This window comes from Fusarium sambucinum, chromosome III (assembly GCF_050947815.1).
Source record: "Fusarium sambucinum isolate potato_lamoka chromosome III, whole genome shotgun sequence".
Lineage (NCBI taxonomy): Eukaryota > Fungi > Ascomycota > Sordariomycetes > Hypocreales > Nectriaceae > Fusarium > Fusarium sambucinum.
In genome coordinates this window covers 6381851-6397603 of record NC_139292.1, presented here as the reverse complement: position 1 = coordinate 6397603, position 15753 = coordinate 6381851, and the positions used below count along the sequence as shown (strand labels likewise).

The 15753-nt window shown below is 47.0% G+C and overlaps 2 protein-coding genes across 2 annotated transcripts; both read left to right on the top strand.

The window, feature by feature from the left end:
• Positions 1 to 4514: 4514 nt before the first annotated feature.
• On the top strand, positions 4515 to 6358 carry FSST1_012276 (amino acid permease/ SLC12A domain-containing protein; the record flags this gene model as incomplete). Its single annotated transcript, XM_083235484.1, has 3 exons — positions 4515 to 4799; positions 4858 to 4915; positions 4977 to 6358. 3 exons carry the CDS (start codon positions 4515 to 4517, stop codon positions 6356 to 6358), a joined length of 1725 nt encoding a protein of 574 aa, XP_083081972.1.
• A 5503-nt stretch (positions 6359 to 11861) lies between these two features.
• FSST1_012275 (ARMH3 family protein) lies at positions 11862 to 14148 on the top strand (the record flags this gene model as incomplete). Its single annotated transcript, XM_083235483.1, has 6 exons — positions 11862 to 12017; positions 12142 to 12348; positions 12403 to 12556; positions 12607 to 12719; positions 12770 to 13107; positions 13158 to 14148. 6 exons carry the CDS (start codon positions 11862 to 11864, stop codon positions 14146 to 14148), a joined length of 1959 nt encoding a protein of 652 aa, XP_083081971.1.
• Positions 14149 to 15753: the final 1605 nt, after the last annotated feature.

Below are 15753 nucleotides of genomic sequence, written 5' to 3'. Positions count from 1 at the left end.
AGGCGAGGCCTTAATGAGAAGTTGTTTCAACACTCTTGAGGGGAGATAGATAGACTCGTCAGCAGCCTTTGGAGCTAAAAGCATATGGTTTAATGTCAGTTTCAAATAAGAGACAAGCGAAAAGAAACCTAAAGTTGCAGAAACATCGTCAACTGTAGCCACGTTCTTGACTACCACAAGTCTACTTAGGTTACTCCAGATTATGACCCTGATTTCGGCTTGACCCAAACTTGCTAGAGAGTCAGATCCTGTCAATTCGAGGCTTGTTGGGGATTTGTATCACAGACTAGACAAGGTTGCTGGTGGTCGTACTTGGATGATCTCTAGCATATCGTTGCCTCCGTTGGTTGTACTATGCTGTTGGTATTTCATGAATACTGGATAGAGTAGCGACCAGTCAAGATTGGCAGGTCTTTGGTCGCTTCTTGTGAACTGATATCGGGATATACGTTTCAGAGTTATCTTTCACAATATACTATAAGTACATTTGGATAAGGATGGGACAGAATACAGCTGCTTAAATATGGTAAGCATGTTATCAAGTAGTGTTTATTTCAGAGTGCGCCGAAGATGGGCAGTCTCAACTGTTGAAAGTTAAAAGTCCGTTGTTAGCATTGTAGTAGAGTTGACGACTAGTCGAAATTGCGTCCGAATAGAACATTCCATCCTTCTAAATATCTCGGCGTTCTGGGCATCCAGATGTGGCTGAAATCAAATCCCTACCCTGCAGTACCAAGAATTGATCTTGATTCTCTTGCACCAACATCCCGTCTTGGCCTGCAAAGTGCCGAGGCCAAGCCACTAGATTCGGTAGACAAGGTGACGAGTCTCTCGAAGGCAAAGAATGATATAAGTCAATCAACAGTAGAAACATAGAATCTTGTCTCCGATACCAATTCTCAAATGCCTCAGAGACGATTTGTAGCATCACTCGAGCTATGGGTAACATAACGGGGCAAACTGTCAATGTGAGGTTACCATGACACTGGACCCTACTTTCAAGAACCTTGTTACGCCCGCAATGCTCAAGGTCAACAGTAATGAACCACAAGAATGGACCCTCTTATGGCTCGTGCCGTCTGACCGTTATGAATTGAATACACCCATCAAAGACCCTGGAATAAAGATCCCGTACGATAAAGGACTCGTTTAGATAAGCTCAGAATGTCGATGCAATGCATAGACTCGGCACGAGCATCGTTGAAAGGTACAGCACGGTACAGCTGCAAGCTGTGGGATCGATGAGGCCAGATACAAGAGGCGAGTGATGGGGGCAACCAGATCGACGGGAAAGACTGGAGGTCGAGTGGCCGGGGTAAAAAATAGGATGAGTCTCTCGAGTTTCCTGAAACGAAGCACTAATAAAATTCATGTTGTCAACATTCTTGACAAAAGTCTTGGCGGAACGGGGGGGTTTTATATGCGACGGCCCAGTCTCGACAAGTAATAGTCCTCTATTGCTCTCTGCCAAGTGATAAGGTCTCAAAGCGCGGCGTATCGGAAGACAGAAGCGCAGAATAGCCCCCAGAATGGAAGGTCAGAAAGTTCCGTTGTCCAACTGCCGCATTGAGTATTTTGTGAATGAGCGTGTGCCAGACTCGGATTGAAGATCGGGTTTGTATATATCCCGTGACAATTGTTTTTCTGCATCGACGTCTTCTCGAACAATGGCCAAGGCTGACTTGCATCGTATCCATTGCGTCGGAATCTTGATGGTGGTTGCAGTGACCTTCTTGGTGGGATAAAAAACACCACTCTTGTTGTAACTCGGATCTCATGATACTTGGTGAATCAAGTAATGACTTGTCACTGTTATTATTCCTCAATTTGGCCTGTCTTCTCTCACTCTATTTTGGTGTGGCTCGTTGCTCTAAGCTTAACAGAAACCTTAGTAGACTGTCCAGTCAGGTAAGAATGTGCCGCAGGCCATTCATTAGAGACCTAGGCTTCCTCATCGGCCCGTAGAATATGGCTGACGGTGCCGTGCTTCCAAGGTCAGGGGCAACAATTGATAACGCTTCAACTGGCTTTGCGGGGGCTGCAAGGGGGCCTAGTCGGTCATGTCCGAGCCCGTCGATTAACTTGGGGCCATGCCCTGTCCTGCTTGTTGCACGATGTCAAAATAACGGGTCCCAAGATGAAGTGAATTGTATTACGTACAAACGTTTGGGGAATTTCCTCAATTGACTGTTGCTCGATCCCAAAGAACGGGCCAATTTGTAGGTATGGAGACGTGCCCCAGATTGTCGGCGATTCGCCCACGGGGTAATGGCAGTCGAGAGCAAACTGTTACGTATTACCCCGTAGTTGAGATTCAACGTCTGCGGATCTCAGCATCTCAACATTGAAGCGTTTTGTACTGAACGTATATAATGGCACGAATTCTAATGGAAGTTTTCTAGAACAAAACCATAGCCGCGGCGGCAAAAAAAAAAAACTAACGCGGACCGTAATCAGTTGCTCGCCTTTGATTGTAATCGTTCGGCCTTTCTGTTATCTCAGTCCCTCCCCATAAGATAACCGTCGCACCATGGCGAAAATAGATAGGGTGCGTAAGCTGTGACCAACATACTCAAGAATTCAGCTGGGCCTCATTAATTGGCGCTTGTTTGATACGCCAAGAACAGCCAAATTGCAATGCAACACACACCTTTGCCGTGCGCCACTCTTCTAGAAGAAAGCTGTTTTCTAGGCATGTCTTTTCCCCTGTCACAACCTGCAAGATGGTGTGCGAGGCGCCAAATGAGCCGCCATGCCGTACTATGCTGTGAAAGGATGGCTCGTAAATTCGCGGGTGACTATTTCCGAGTAGTCTATGAATGGCACCACGAAACGCCTCGGAACCACACCAGGTGCGCAATATGATGTTGTTGGTGCCTCAAGGAGGCTGTAATCAGATACGGCGAGAAAGTTGGTGGGTCGACATACGCAAGACAAGATGGGAAATCTTGCAGTTGTGGTATCATCGACACAGATTGCCAAGGTCCCTGAAAACCTGGTATGATATCGAGCCACAGTTTCGGTATCAGCACTGAGATGTGGCCAGAATGCTATCTGACCGATGTGGCAATGCGGGCACTGACTTGACTGAAGACTAATTTCTCTGACTTTTGCTCCGCAACGTTTACCACCTAGTGTTGGTTGGTTGCCTTATGGGGGCCCCATTCTCAAGCATAGTAATAGTCTTTGAGCGTGGGATGTGGGAGTAGGAGTAGGAGTAGGAGTAGCGACAAAAGTTCGCCTTTTGCGCACGAGTCGTTGCATGTTTCGGGGTCTCTGCTTACTGGGAGATAACCAATGCTTGGCAACTGAAGAATTGTAGCATGAATGGAAGCACGGGCAGGAGAATACCGTGAATGCGCTGATGTTTTCGTACGAGGACCGTCTCGTTGGTATTGACCTCCTCGAATAAGACTAGACAGAAAGCCAAATGGGATTAACTCTGTTATTAACCTTAGTGCCTAAGTGTGTACAGAGTAGGCTGAGGGAAAATGGAAGGAGAAAAGAAGCGCGTTCCTGCCTTGAGCAACCATGATGAACGAGTCCATGACGGAAGGAAGGAAGTACCTCTTCCATGTATCGGTACCTGTACCTTCCTCGAGTGGAGTAAGTATTAGCGTTGGACCAGGATTAGAGTCCTCTCTCCAAATTCTCCACTTTGCCTGCAATTAGGTTGATCGTCCTGTAATGGGCTTGAGCTTGTTGTTACCTAGTTTCCCTTGTTACACATTGGAAATGTCGCAGATGTTTCGCGTGTTCCAATGAGATGGGATCGTTGAACCTCTCAATGACCGACCGCTGAGCAGGAACCGGAAGGTCGCAGGCTGTAGCGAATGCAATGCATGCGTGATGCAAGGCAATTCATCCATACGCTTTGTCCAAAGACACGGCACGGAAAGCACAGGTATCTGCAAGTCCTCCAGTCCCTTCACCTCTTTCTAATGCTCATCTCATTGTAGCTCTCGAGGGTCCAACCTTTGGTCCCACGAAACAAGCAAGGGGTGCGCATAACCAACCGCGACATCGACAGCACTAAATCTGTCGAATCGGCTTCCTCGTCCTGCTTCCTGTCCATCGCCTGGTCCTAGTCCCATGTCCGTGATAGACTCCGCTCCGCCATCTCAGACTTTGGACCTACCCCAATTATCCATGTTCCTCCGTCCGTATCGCGCTTCTTGGCATCCAAGCCCTCTCGTTCCTCGTTGATATCCACACGCTTACTTGCCCCAAGCTTGACAGCTTCTTGTTGATCGGCAACACAACGGGAAACTAGGGGCCTCACAATGATCGAGTTGACCGAATTGTTCCCGCAATGGCGGCCCTCTTGCCTCTAGCCCGTCAAGTCGAGTGCGACCCCAGTCCTCTTTGACTCCTGTCCTCCCCTCCTGGACTCATACTTAAGAACCGTTGTTCCCCTCCTCGTTCGCCCTTGGTTTCGATCATCACCGCTCCTTCTTTATCCTTCTTTAATCCCTACAACTCTTCAAGAGTTACCCAGCAAGGGAACATCCAACATGGAAAAGAGTTCCAGCGATAACCCGACTAATGTCAGCCAGGAGAAGGGCAACACGGTCACTGAGCAGTCTGGAGATGTCCAGACTGGCGGCGGCTTCGCCTTCAAGGAGGAGTCCTACTGGACCCGAAATGGTCTCACCCTCGAGTCTTTCCAGCGACGCAGGGACACCACCAACGTTGAACTTGATCGTCGTATGAAGCCTCGCCATCTTCAAATGATTGCTATCGGTGGTTCCATCGGTGCAGGTTTCTTCGTCGGCTCTGGAAAGGCTCTTTACAATGGCGTAGGTCGATCCTATATCTTCTCAATCGTCGTCATAAGTTGCTAATCGTGTGTTGTAGGGTCCTGGTTCTGTTCTTATTGATTTCCTTCTGATCGGTGCTATGATCTTTAACGTCGGTATGTTAATATCATCCTGACTGGGTATATGGGAACGATACTAACGTGGTGTGATTTTTAGTCTTCGCTCTTGGTGAACTTGCCGTCATGTACCCCGTGAACGGTGGTTTCTACATCTACTCGTCTCGCTTCATCGATCCCTCTTGGGGTTTCGCCATGGGTTGGAACTATGTCGCACAATGGGCTACCGTTCTGCCACTCGAATTGACCGTCTGCGCTGTCTGTATCAAATATTGGAATGAAGACCTTTCAGCCGGAATCTTCATTGCCATCTTCCTCGTTGCCATCATCATCATCAACATCTTCGGTGGTATTGGTTATGCTGAGGAAGAGTTTTGGTCGTCCTGCCTGAAGCTTGGAGCTACTGTCGCCTTCATGTTCATTTGTGTTGTTCTCGTTTGTGGTGGTGGTCCCGACAACGGCCGCTACAATGAATACTGGGGTGGTAGGCTTTGGAACGAGGACCCCGGTGCTTTCAAGAACGGCTTCAAGGGGTTCTGTTCAGTCTTCGTTACTGCCGCTTTCTCCTTTGCTGGTACTGAGTTGGTTGGCCTTGCCGCTGCCGAGTCTGAGAACCCTACCAAGGCCCTCCCCGGTGCCATCAAGCAGGTTTTCTGGCGTATTACCCTCTTCTACGTTCTCGGTCTTACCTTCATCGGTCTCCTCATCAAGTCCACCGATGAGCGACTTAACATTTCCGGTTACGCTAACGCCAAGGCTTCACCTTTTGTCCTTGTTGGCGAGTACGCTGGTCTCAACGGTCTCAACCACTTCATGAACGTCATCATTCTCGTGTCGGTTCTGTCTCTCGGTGTGTCGTGTGTTTATGGTGGTTCCCGTACCCTGACTGCCATGGCTCAGAACGGATATGCTCCCAAGATTTTCTCCTACATTGACCGTGGTGGTCGTCCCCTTATCTCCGTCTGCGTCCACATCCTCATGGGTTTCATCGCCTTTGTGAACCTCGACCCCAAGGGTGGAGAGATCTTTGACTGGCTCCTTGCTCTTTCTGGTCTTTCAACCCTCTTCACTTGGGGCTCCATCTGCGTTGCCCACATTCGGTTCCGTAAGGCTTGGGCCCGACAGGGTCACACTTTGGACGAGATTCCTTTCAGGGCTGCCTTTGGTGTCGCTGGCTCCTATTTCAGTCTCGGTCTGATCATTCTCGTCCTCATCGCTCAGTTCTATATTGCCATTGTTGCCCCTCCTGGTTCCGATGGTATGGGAACTGTCGAGGGCTTCTTCATCTCTTACCTTGCTTTCCCTGTTGTTCTGGCCTTCTGGGCTGTTGGATACCTCTGGAAGCGCGAGGGATGGATCTCGATCGACAAGATCGATGTCGACACTGGCCGACGTGAGCACAATTGGGATGAGATCAACGCTCACCGTGCCAAGATCGCTACTTGGCCCGCTTGGCGACGTTTCCTCAACAAGATCATGTAAACATATGATTTCTTGTTGAGGCCTGTTCTTTTAGTTTGTGTTTGAGTTGGAATATGGCATATTGTACATCCGCTCTTGTATATCTTTTATAGTACAACATGACAATAGTATATATTGTGCATATCCTAAGTAGCCTTTTTGTCGTGAATCGTGTCATGTTTTTGAGTGATGATTTGGTTGAGTAAGCGAGCACCCTGGTCCTTAGTGATTCGATTGGGATTACGTGCAGCCGATGTTTTCTTTCGTAACTTTCGGTGATGGAGCTGAGACAGACAATGAAAATAGTTGCAAGCGTGTAGTAACGTCCTTGAAAGCCTTTTTATCTAGTCTTGAGAACATTTTGACATGTAGTCAACCGCGCCCTGCAACGACTTGAATTTGTCATTTGTGGAGATGATCACGCCCTTCAGGTGCGCCCTACAAGTCAATTCAGGTTCATGGTGGAGTTTAGGAGATTGGACAAATATTGATGATAGGAGTCGCTAGGTTTTATTACTGCCGGAGCTATAAATTCGAGCTGAAGAGAATATACATATAAGACAGGAAAGCCAACACTGAGACAATGTAATATGGTGTTGAGTCAAAAGAAGGTTAATTGCCAGCCTACATGTAACCTCGGCCGGGCCCAGTGTTCACAGAGGAACGTGAGTCTTCTGTTTAGACTTTACTGCTTCGTTCCAGGAGCCAATGGTAGAGTATGGGGTTCTTATTACGCTCTCCAGGCTGAAGCGGATCTTTTTACGTACAAAGCCAGATTCGACATGAGAGAGAGTAAGGCAGGATCGGCAACCGCGGATATCTGGGGTAAAGCAGGAGAGTCCACTCAACACGGATACTGTCTATCCAGACTCATCAGTGTACGCGTCTTTGTGTGTCTATTACGAGAGAGAAAGACGGTAGAAGTGGAATCATGATACCATTGCGGCTGTGCCTTGTTTCTCCAACTCGCGCCAGAGCAGAAGGAAGACACGACGGCGTGTCTCCTCCAGCCAAGACTGTCCAAAAGTCACTCAAGTTACAGTACTTGTGCTCCGGAGCATGCACCCCAGAAACAGTCTAGACTCAGGAGTTCCACACGATAAACTATCAAACCTGGATAATAAAGATACGGGTCCTGGGAAAGAGAGGATAAGTTTATTCCGTGGTAGGCCATTGAGAGGAATTACTCGTACGTATTTTTTACATGATGGAAATTGGAGATTTGTGCGGGGAAGCAGGGGGGTAGGACGTTATCATTTTTGGAGACATGCGGAGAATGCAGAGAGAGGGAGTGAAGAATGAAAAGAAAAGGAGAAGTGTCTACACCTTCCTCTTGGGTAATTCTCGATCGCTTCCCCGGTTCTCTTGATTTCAACTGCATTGCATTTACGAAGTCTCGACTGGGTTTCAGAAGCTTTGACACGGTGAGGCTTTAATTGCGCGGCCAAGTCCCGAGGTTTGTATGGCGTGAGATGTTCTGCTCACATGCCATGCCTTCATATGGCAATTGTACGGTACACAAGACTTTGCCTTGCCTAGGTAACTAAATTCTCGGCGTTTGTCTCCAACTGACTGACCCCAACCGTAAGTGTGGCTGAAGTTCTCTCATTCTTCTGGAACTCCTCACCAAAGTTGACCATCTGGATATACTTCAAAACACCAGATACATTCTTTTATACAAATCTCGCCAAGGAAAAGCAATACCGATACAAGATTTAAACTATCATCCACTTCCCCAGACTTTCGAATCTGTAAATTACGAGATCTAATAGAGGGACCTTTTCTTTTCAGCTAGTTATTACTCAACGGTTTGAACATCCCCTGCTTTCAGCCGGCGCAACCCGTCTATGCCGACGCTTTCCACCTCTAATCGAACCATTTTACGTCTTGCGATCTGATTCAAACTCGTGGGCCTTTGCTTTTCTCTAATGCGGCTTGTTTATCCCTAGAGGATGATCATTCTGGAGACGGAGGGCCCGTTTGTAGGGCTGCTGGGATGATGTCGTGATCTAATAGAAACTATGGGTTGTAAGTGTATCATAAGTTTTGTGGAGTGTGATACTATTGTGAGATAGACATCGTGGATTTTGTCCTTGATAAGCTGGCAGTTGTTGCTTTTATACAACGGCATCTATAGGGATGTGAAGAGTAATTACAGATGTCATGTCAAGTGTTGCAAACAGACGCTGCAAATTTGGCCTTTGCTTGGTGACTTATTTGCAGAGTTCATCGCTCGAAAGACTGCTCTTCTACCATTCCGGAGTCATCTATGCAACCATGTTTCATATTTTTAAATACATAATTGTGTCTATTCTTGACATGAATCATTAATACTTGCTGGAGGATATATAATTCGAGAGACTTCAAGTACTCTAATACATATTTAACCATATATTTACTAGATCCTTAGTCGCATTAGAAAGAATATAGGGGTCACCGAGAACGACATACAGCAAGTCAAGCGAGACCATCTCCTGTCCCTACTGATGAAGAAGACGAGAGTGATAGACGCAGCGACAGAGAGCTAAACAAGTACACTAACCCGAGAGCTATCAGCAAGACTGACTCGTCTCGAATAAATAAAATGCGATGAAACAAGACCTGGATGTCCAAGATGTGTATGGACGCAGTATCCGTCGAAGGAGATGAATGGACTGATGTAACCGGTGCAGCGATCCTCAAGATCCATGGCTACATGCTTAACCACCAAAATTGGCGAAACTCGCCAGAAATGTACGGGATTAACACGATGAAGACGGATCTTCAGTTGTCGACGAATCTGAAAATCGATACCGGATTACGGGGTAGTCATGACGACAAGGCGCTCACAGGAGTATAGCAGCCAGAGTGCCTTTGAGGATGTTGCTGTGCAATATCTCAGCAATGGCTTGCCTCCTCGGAAGTCCAAAGTAAAAGGATTCTACTACTTGCTATCAAAATATCCGTCTATCGCACTTTTCACAATTTACCAAACGACAATGCATTGAAAACTGTATCAGCCCAGGATGGATCCCTAACTTTTATGATAAAAAATGGACCACGTAGACTAAGAGTTTGGTCAAATAGCATAAACTTACCTGCCAGTTTCGTCTCTTATGCCTAGAAAACTCCGATAGGCGCCTTCGAAAACAAAAGCTGCGCTTGTTGTGAGATGCCTCCCGAGATGAGTCTTTGCTTTCTTAAAGACTATCAATGTAACCAAGTTTCCTGCTGTGTTGTAATTGATCCATAGGCATCGCCGTGTTATCAACCATTGCCCGAGACCCAAACACTCCAAGGGTCTCAATAGTACATTGTCCTTCAGAGATGCTTCATTGACATGAGAGTCCCTAACTGGTCGTACGGTTCTCAAGTTCCAATTATCGTCAGAATCTTCAACAACAAGAACCAGCGTAATTGGTTTAGTGGTAAAATTCTCCGTTGCCATTCAGCAATCATCGGGGAGCCCTGGGTTCGATTCCCAGATTACGCATCAAATCGGGCTCGACGTCCGACATCTTCTTTTGCTCGTTGAATCTTTTTTGTCGTGGTTGTGTATCGTATAGTGGTTGTGTGTGGTGTTGAGGCATTGGTAGTGACTTGCCGAGGCAGGAAGCGGATGAGGGGAGGGCACTGTCGAGTGTTGGCAAATTGTCTTCACTAATTGAAAATCCACTTGTAATATGATTAGCTGGCTGTAGTAGATTGGCAAGTGTGTTTTCACCCATCTCCGAGGAGAAACGTATGTGTTGTTGTCGAGTTACACTCTGGTAGAACTCCCATGCCGAAAGCTATTCTGGTATCTCCCGTATATGCTGCAATGCTTCGACCAGCTCTCTCTCCTTCCTGGGATTTCTCCCAATTGACTGGAACGACATGAAAGGATCCCTGAGGCTTAGTAAGTACCATGGCAAAGAAAGACTCGGGCTTGAGCAGTATGACAATGTGTTCGAATGAGTTGTGGCCCTGATATTTGAAGGAAGCCTGATTGCAGTTGAGAAGTGATTTAGTAGTTCTTTGATGCAGCAATATTTAATTTCACTTTGGCATCAGGTCAGGTCCGAGTTACTTTCAATGGTCTCAAGTGTTGGGATCCCTCTTCCACCAACCAATGTCCCAAAGGCTGCTGTCTTGCAATATTGTACCTGAAACCTAGTTTCTGTGCCTATCAATCTGCTAAGAGGAAGACAGAGCTCAAAATTCTACTTACTTCAGCAGGTAATAGAAAAACTACCTTTTGGTTATCTAAGAACAAAAGCAACACATTACGACACGCTCAGACGAGCACTCAAAATTACACTCTTGTGTTTCTCAGCATCGAGACTCTCCAACAAGATCTTTGGCTCACTGTTAGTATTGGAGTAGTCTTCCTGTTATTTCTGTTTACTATCGCATGCGTATTCTGAGGGGTGCCATGGTTGCTCTCTATGTGCTTCAAAACGTTTATCCAACATGACACTTGCGAAATATCTCTCTAATCAATTTCGATTCTGGCTACAAGTTCCTGATACTCTCTTTAGATTAAGTCAATAAAGGGAAATTTTGGTCGTCACTTCTTACTTGGGCCGTCTTTAATCTGTTTCGTCTTTATGCCCCATCACAACGCACACGGCACTGTCGCTCGAGTTTACCAATGATGTGAGAGGCCAGTATCTTTAGAAGCGGGCTTTAACACTGTTTCAAACATGAATCAAGGGTCTGATATGCCATGATGTACTGTCACTTGATGGCTCTTTCCAGACAAGTCCATGTAGCACCTTGGGGTCGATGTTGGTGGTTTATGTAGATGCAATATTCCACTTCAACCAGTGGCTTTATAGTTTCTTTCTTTTTTGGCGGGCAAGCATGAGTTTTGAATTAAAAATGGGCAGTTTCTTATGTAGTATTATCTCACAGCCGTATGGTTGGTAGTAATCGAAAGAATTAAACTGCTTCTGGGTTGATAGTTTCTTCGTACACAGCTCACCCATTACTTACACTGAGTCTGTCATCAGAGTATATCAACCATAACCCTAAGCCTGACACATATGATCTCCCCTCTCTCTATCAGTAAAACAACTGATGATTTTTCAGTAGAAATAAAATGTTTGTTCAAAACATTGTGGTGGACCAACTTAAACGCCATGCGTCTTGTATAAGTGTTGGCCACCCTGGAGACATACCACCAAGATAGCCTCTCTTTGACATGTCGCAAACCTTTGGAAGTTTAGAAAATAACTGTAGGATGCAACCTCAAGTTTCAATCAATGCTCATCGTAATACGACACTCGTAATTAAAGTACTTCGTAAAACAGCGATTACGCAAGCCACAGTCTCGTAACGAACACTTGTCCCTGGAATGCATTGTGAGACCTTTATTGGGGGAAACAATTTCATCGTCTCAAAAAGACTTTACACCTTTTTCAATTGAGAACAAAGAATAATTCAAGTTATAATAACCACTTTCGGTGTTGAATTGCTCTATTGTTTACAGTTTCGGGATATCAATAGAAACTACACCTCCAACTTCTTGTTAACCTACAGCGCGCACGTGATAAAAGCGAACATGGCCCAGTTCTCTATCGCAACTCGGTCTCCTCTCAAACTATCGCAGCTCGTAACATTCAGCTCCCATCCCATGGAAGCGTCACCGCTCACTCGTCAGCCTCAGCCCGAGGTCTTTACCCCGAAGGTCATACAACTGTATGATTCTCTCTTCAAGGTAAGCCACCTCTGTCCAGCTCCTCGCCTCATCATGAACTAAATTAGCTTCCTTTAGGTAGATATCCGTACAACCTCCAACTATGCGCCCGCCCCTCGACTGATCCGCCCTTGTTCCGAATTAGGATGACTACGATGACGAAGAGAAGACCGACGGCTTCTGGACCGAGTTTTTTCTCCTCAGACCCGATCGTGCTGCCCTGAAACGTATCCTCAACGACCTGAGTCCGAGCCATGTATTGTCCCTCGATGTTCGCACGCAGGAGCTCTTTGCGAGAGCTGTAGCTACTGTCAAGGGCGCGCATAGCCTTGCGCAGCTTCACGCGTTGGACGTGAGTAACATATCAACCGATTGCAACACATATATTGGTCCTGACACCTGCTAGACACTCAGTGTGTTTCTATCATGCCTCCTCTCCAAGAGGTACCCTCAACCTAGTTCCGACATCATGGTACTGCTCGCAGGACTCGACCATATCGATTCCGTCTTTACCGAGTTCGTCAGTGCTTTGGAGGCTATAATAAGGAACAGCAAGGACTGTAAGAACTCAGCATCTTACAATACGGTGACACAGCTGACCCTGGTGTAGTGGACGTTCGCTACAAAGCAGTCGAAGTACTGTTGGCGGTTACAGCTGGAGCATACCAAACAACACTATTGACATACCTCATCCAAAGAGATCTCTTCCCTGCAGTTATGAAGGTACGGCAGCATACCGCAAGACGACATGTCCCAAACTAACAACATTCAAGTTCATCCAAGACTCAGACACGCCGGACAAAGTACTCCAACCGTTCACATTAGTCGGCCTGTTGGCCAATTACAACAAATTCGAGTTCCAGAATCCTTACCAACAACGACTGAACGACTTTGTCAACGAGGCTGTCATTCAAAAGATAGTTGGTGCCGTGGGACAAGCTTGTTCAACAGTTCGATCTCGGTACATCACCATCCAGGATGATCTTCCAGAAGGCTGGACCTTCAGCGCTACCCTGAACATGATCGGACTCGGTGCAATCGCACCTGGACCAAAGCCTGTGAACAATCCAGTATACGATGTTGAGACCGCTAAAGCTCTCTTCACGCAGCTGTAAGTCTCATCATCTCGGCTTATACCGCAACTCAACTAACCTATGCTAGGCCTGAGGAAGAAGCTGCTGTTCTACTAGCCACATACGATTTCACTCATGCTAACAAGCTCTTTTGCTTCAACCTGGTCACAATGGCAGCAGAACCAGGTGCTGAGCAGCCTATCGCCAGCTACCTCTCTCTTAGCTCATACCTTCTTCAGCACGCCTACCTCTCACCTAGAGCTACCTACTACGCCCATCTCAACCTCATGGTATTCCGCCTCCTTATTGAAGACCCTGCGATTTGCAAACGTATCTGTAGCGACGATTCCCGCGTAGCAGTCCGTCTATGTCGTCAACGTCAACCTTACCTTCCCCTTATCAAAGGCGAGCGAGTTCTCGCCATCTCTCTCCTCGACACCATGATCGATGCCGTGAACCATAATCTCCGACGTCGTCTTGATGTCAGCCTTTACACACTCTGCTTCGGTATCATGCTTCGCATCATCTCGTATCTCTCTCGCACACGTACACGCTTGGAGTATCACTGGCCTGAGTTCTTCCGCTCCCTGCTCTCTATTGTCCGCTTCCTCGCCACATATACCGCCGACCTCAAGGACCTACCGCACATCGACACCCTCCTCGACCACGTCGTCAACCTCATCGCTCTGTCCCTCTCCGCCGGCGAGGCCTTCCTCCCTACGCCCGCTGACTACGACGACCTTTTCTACAAGGTCGTTGAGTCAGGCGAGGTGCTTACAAAGTTCAAGGAGAACTACCGCTTGGCTAACCGCCACAGCAACTCCATCGACACTCTCATCAACGTCAGCGCGCACTACAACCAGATGCTCTCTGAGGGCGGTGCCAGCCGTCGCAAGCCCAGTCTTTTGACGACGCAGGAGGTCACAGAGGTCATTCGTCAGGGATACGAGACGTTGAGTATTCAGGCCAAGGAGGGCTTGGACTCATGGGAGCGGTACAGGGAGGCAGATGAGAGAACCCTGCTCAAGAAAATGGCGAGAGCAGCAGTTGGTGACGTTCGTGTTATGATTGAACGGTAGTGCAGGTAGCCGAGTGGTCTAATGACATGATGAGACTAGTTCAGGGATAGAATTCTAATGACCACATACGTTCCTCGTGTGATTACGGAGGCCATTCTGTTCATACTTCTTTGTGAACCGCATCAACACTCTACCTTCGGGTTGTACCTCGATCCGAGGCACGACTTGTACCATCATGGTTGTCGTCGTCATTGTCATCATATCAATATAGCCACGACTCATGACTCAAAGATTCCAGCATCTGCCGTCTCACCTGAACCCAGATCATCTCGCCTAGTTATAATAAGATCCACGTATACTATTTTCTGCCCTGCATCATGCCTGCAAAGCCTGCCACGAGACCAACGTGCCTCTGTATACATACAGTGTTCATGCGTCATGTCAGCGGCTCTAATTACATTGTCGTCAAAGAGAGTTTCGGCTACACCGGGTCTATGGGTCGAATAGTGTTAATGGAACATGAAACATTGATTATCCGTAGCATCGTGCTGTCTTCTAACTAAAAGCCATGTCCAAGTCTGAGCCTCATCAAACTAGCCACAACAAGAAAGCAAATCGTAAAGCATAAGAAGGTTGAACCTTGTTAATTAGTTGAGATTAAAAGGCCGAGATAGCCTATGTAACGCAGCCTTGGGAAATAAGTCAGATAGTTGTGTGTCGTGTGACGCTCGTGGTGTAGATATTCGACGTCGACGTTCCAGTGTATGGTATCCATGATCTGCTACAAGATGTCCCTGTACGGCGATATTCAATGAAGATCATGTTCGACGCATTCGTCGAGTCACCGTTGGACTTGAGACACAGTTTCACCGCACGAACCAAATGACGAACCAACCGTCCCGCAAAAAACGTCCCACTAACAACATTTTGACAGCAGACAAGGGTATTGTACACACATACATAAAACCACGTGGGCGGCATTGCAAGCACTGCAACGTTGTTTTGGCCTCAGTAATGCGCCAGACTACTAAACAAATGACTGCTAGTTTGCGAGATGGTCATATCCAACTTCCAAACTGACTTAGTGATGTGACTGTTTATCACACATAGCTGGTACATAGTAGCAATTGTTATCGTAGTATTGCATTGTGACACCGGAGACGCCGCTGTATGTACACCCTGTGACTGGAAAGTCTTGGTTCCGGTTCCGTGGGAAGGGCACAGTTAGGGTGTGTACTATTATGATATCTCTCATTTCTCCTCATTCGCTTCGCCTGAGGTTCCGACAATATGGTGACGAGACGAGGCTCCCATGCTTAGCCTGGAATCACAAGCCAAGTTAAGGCATCCGGAAGTGTGTGTCTGATCACAATAACGTGAAACCCATCTCTTTCTTCAAGTTTCGGCCATGTTCTTTGCCGAAGTTTATCTATGCGACAACGTCTCATTTCAATGGTAATCTCTCCATGTGCAAAACGGGAAGAAGGGTTTTCTCCATCACCAGCCAAGATCAAAAGGTCTTCAAGTTACAGCCCAATCCAACCTAATCTGCCCAAAATGTACCACTAAGTGGCCCTGCCCAATTGAGCGATCTACCTAGCTACCCCAATTGCTGTAACGACATCCCAATTCGAGGGTTTTCAAAGGCCGATCGTCATGTAACTC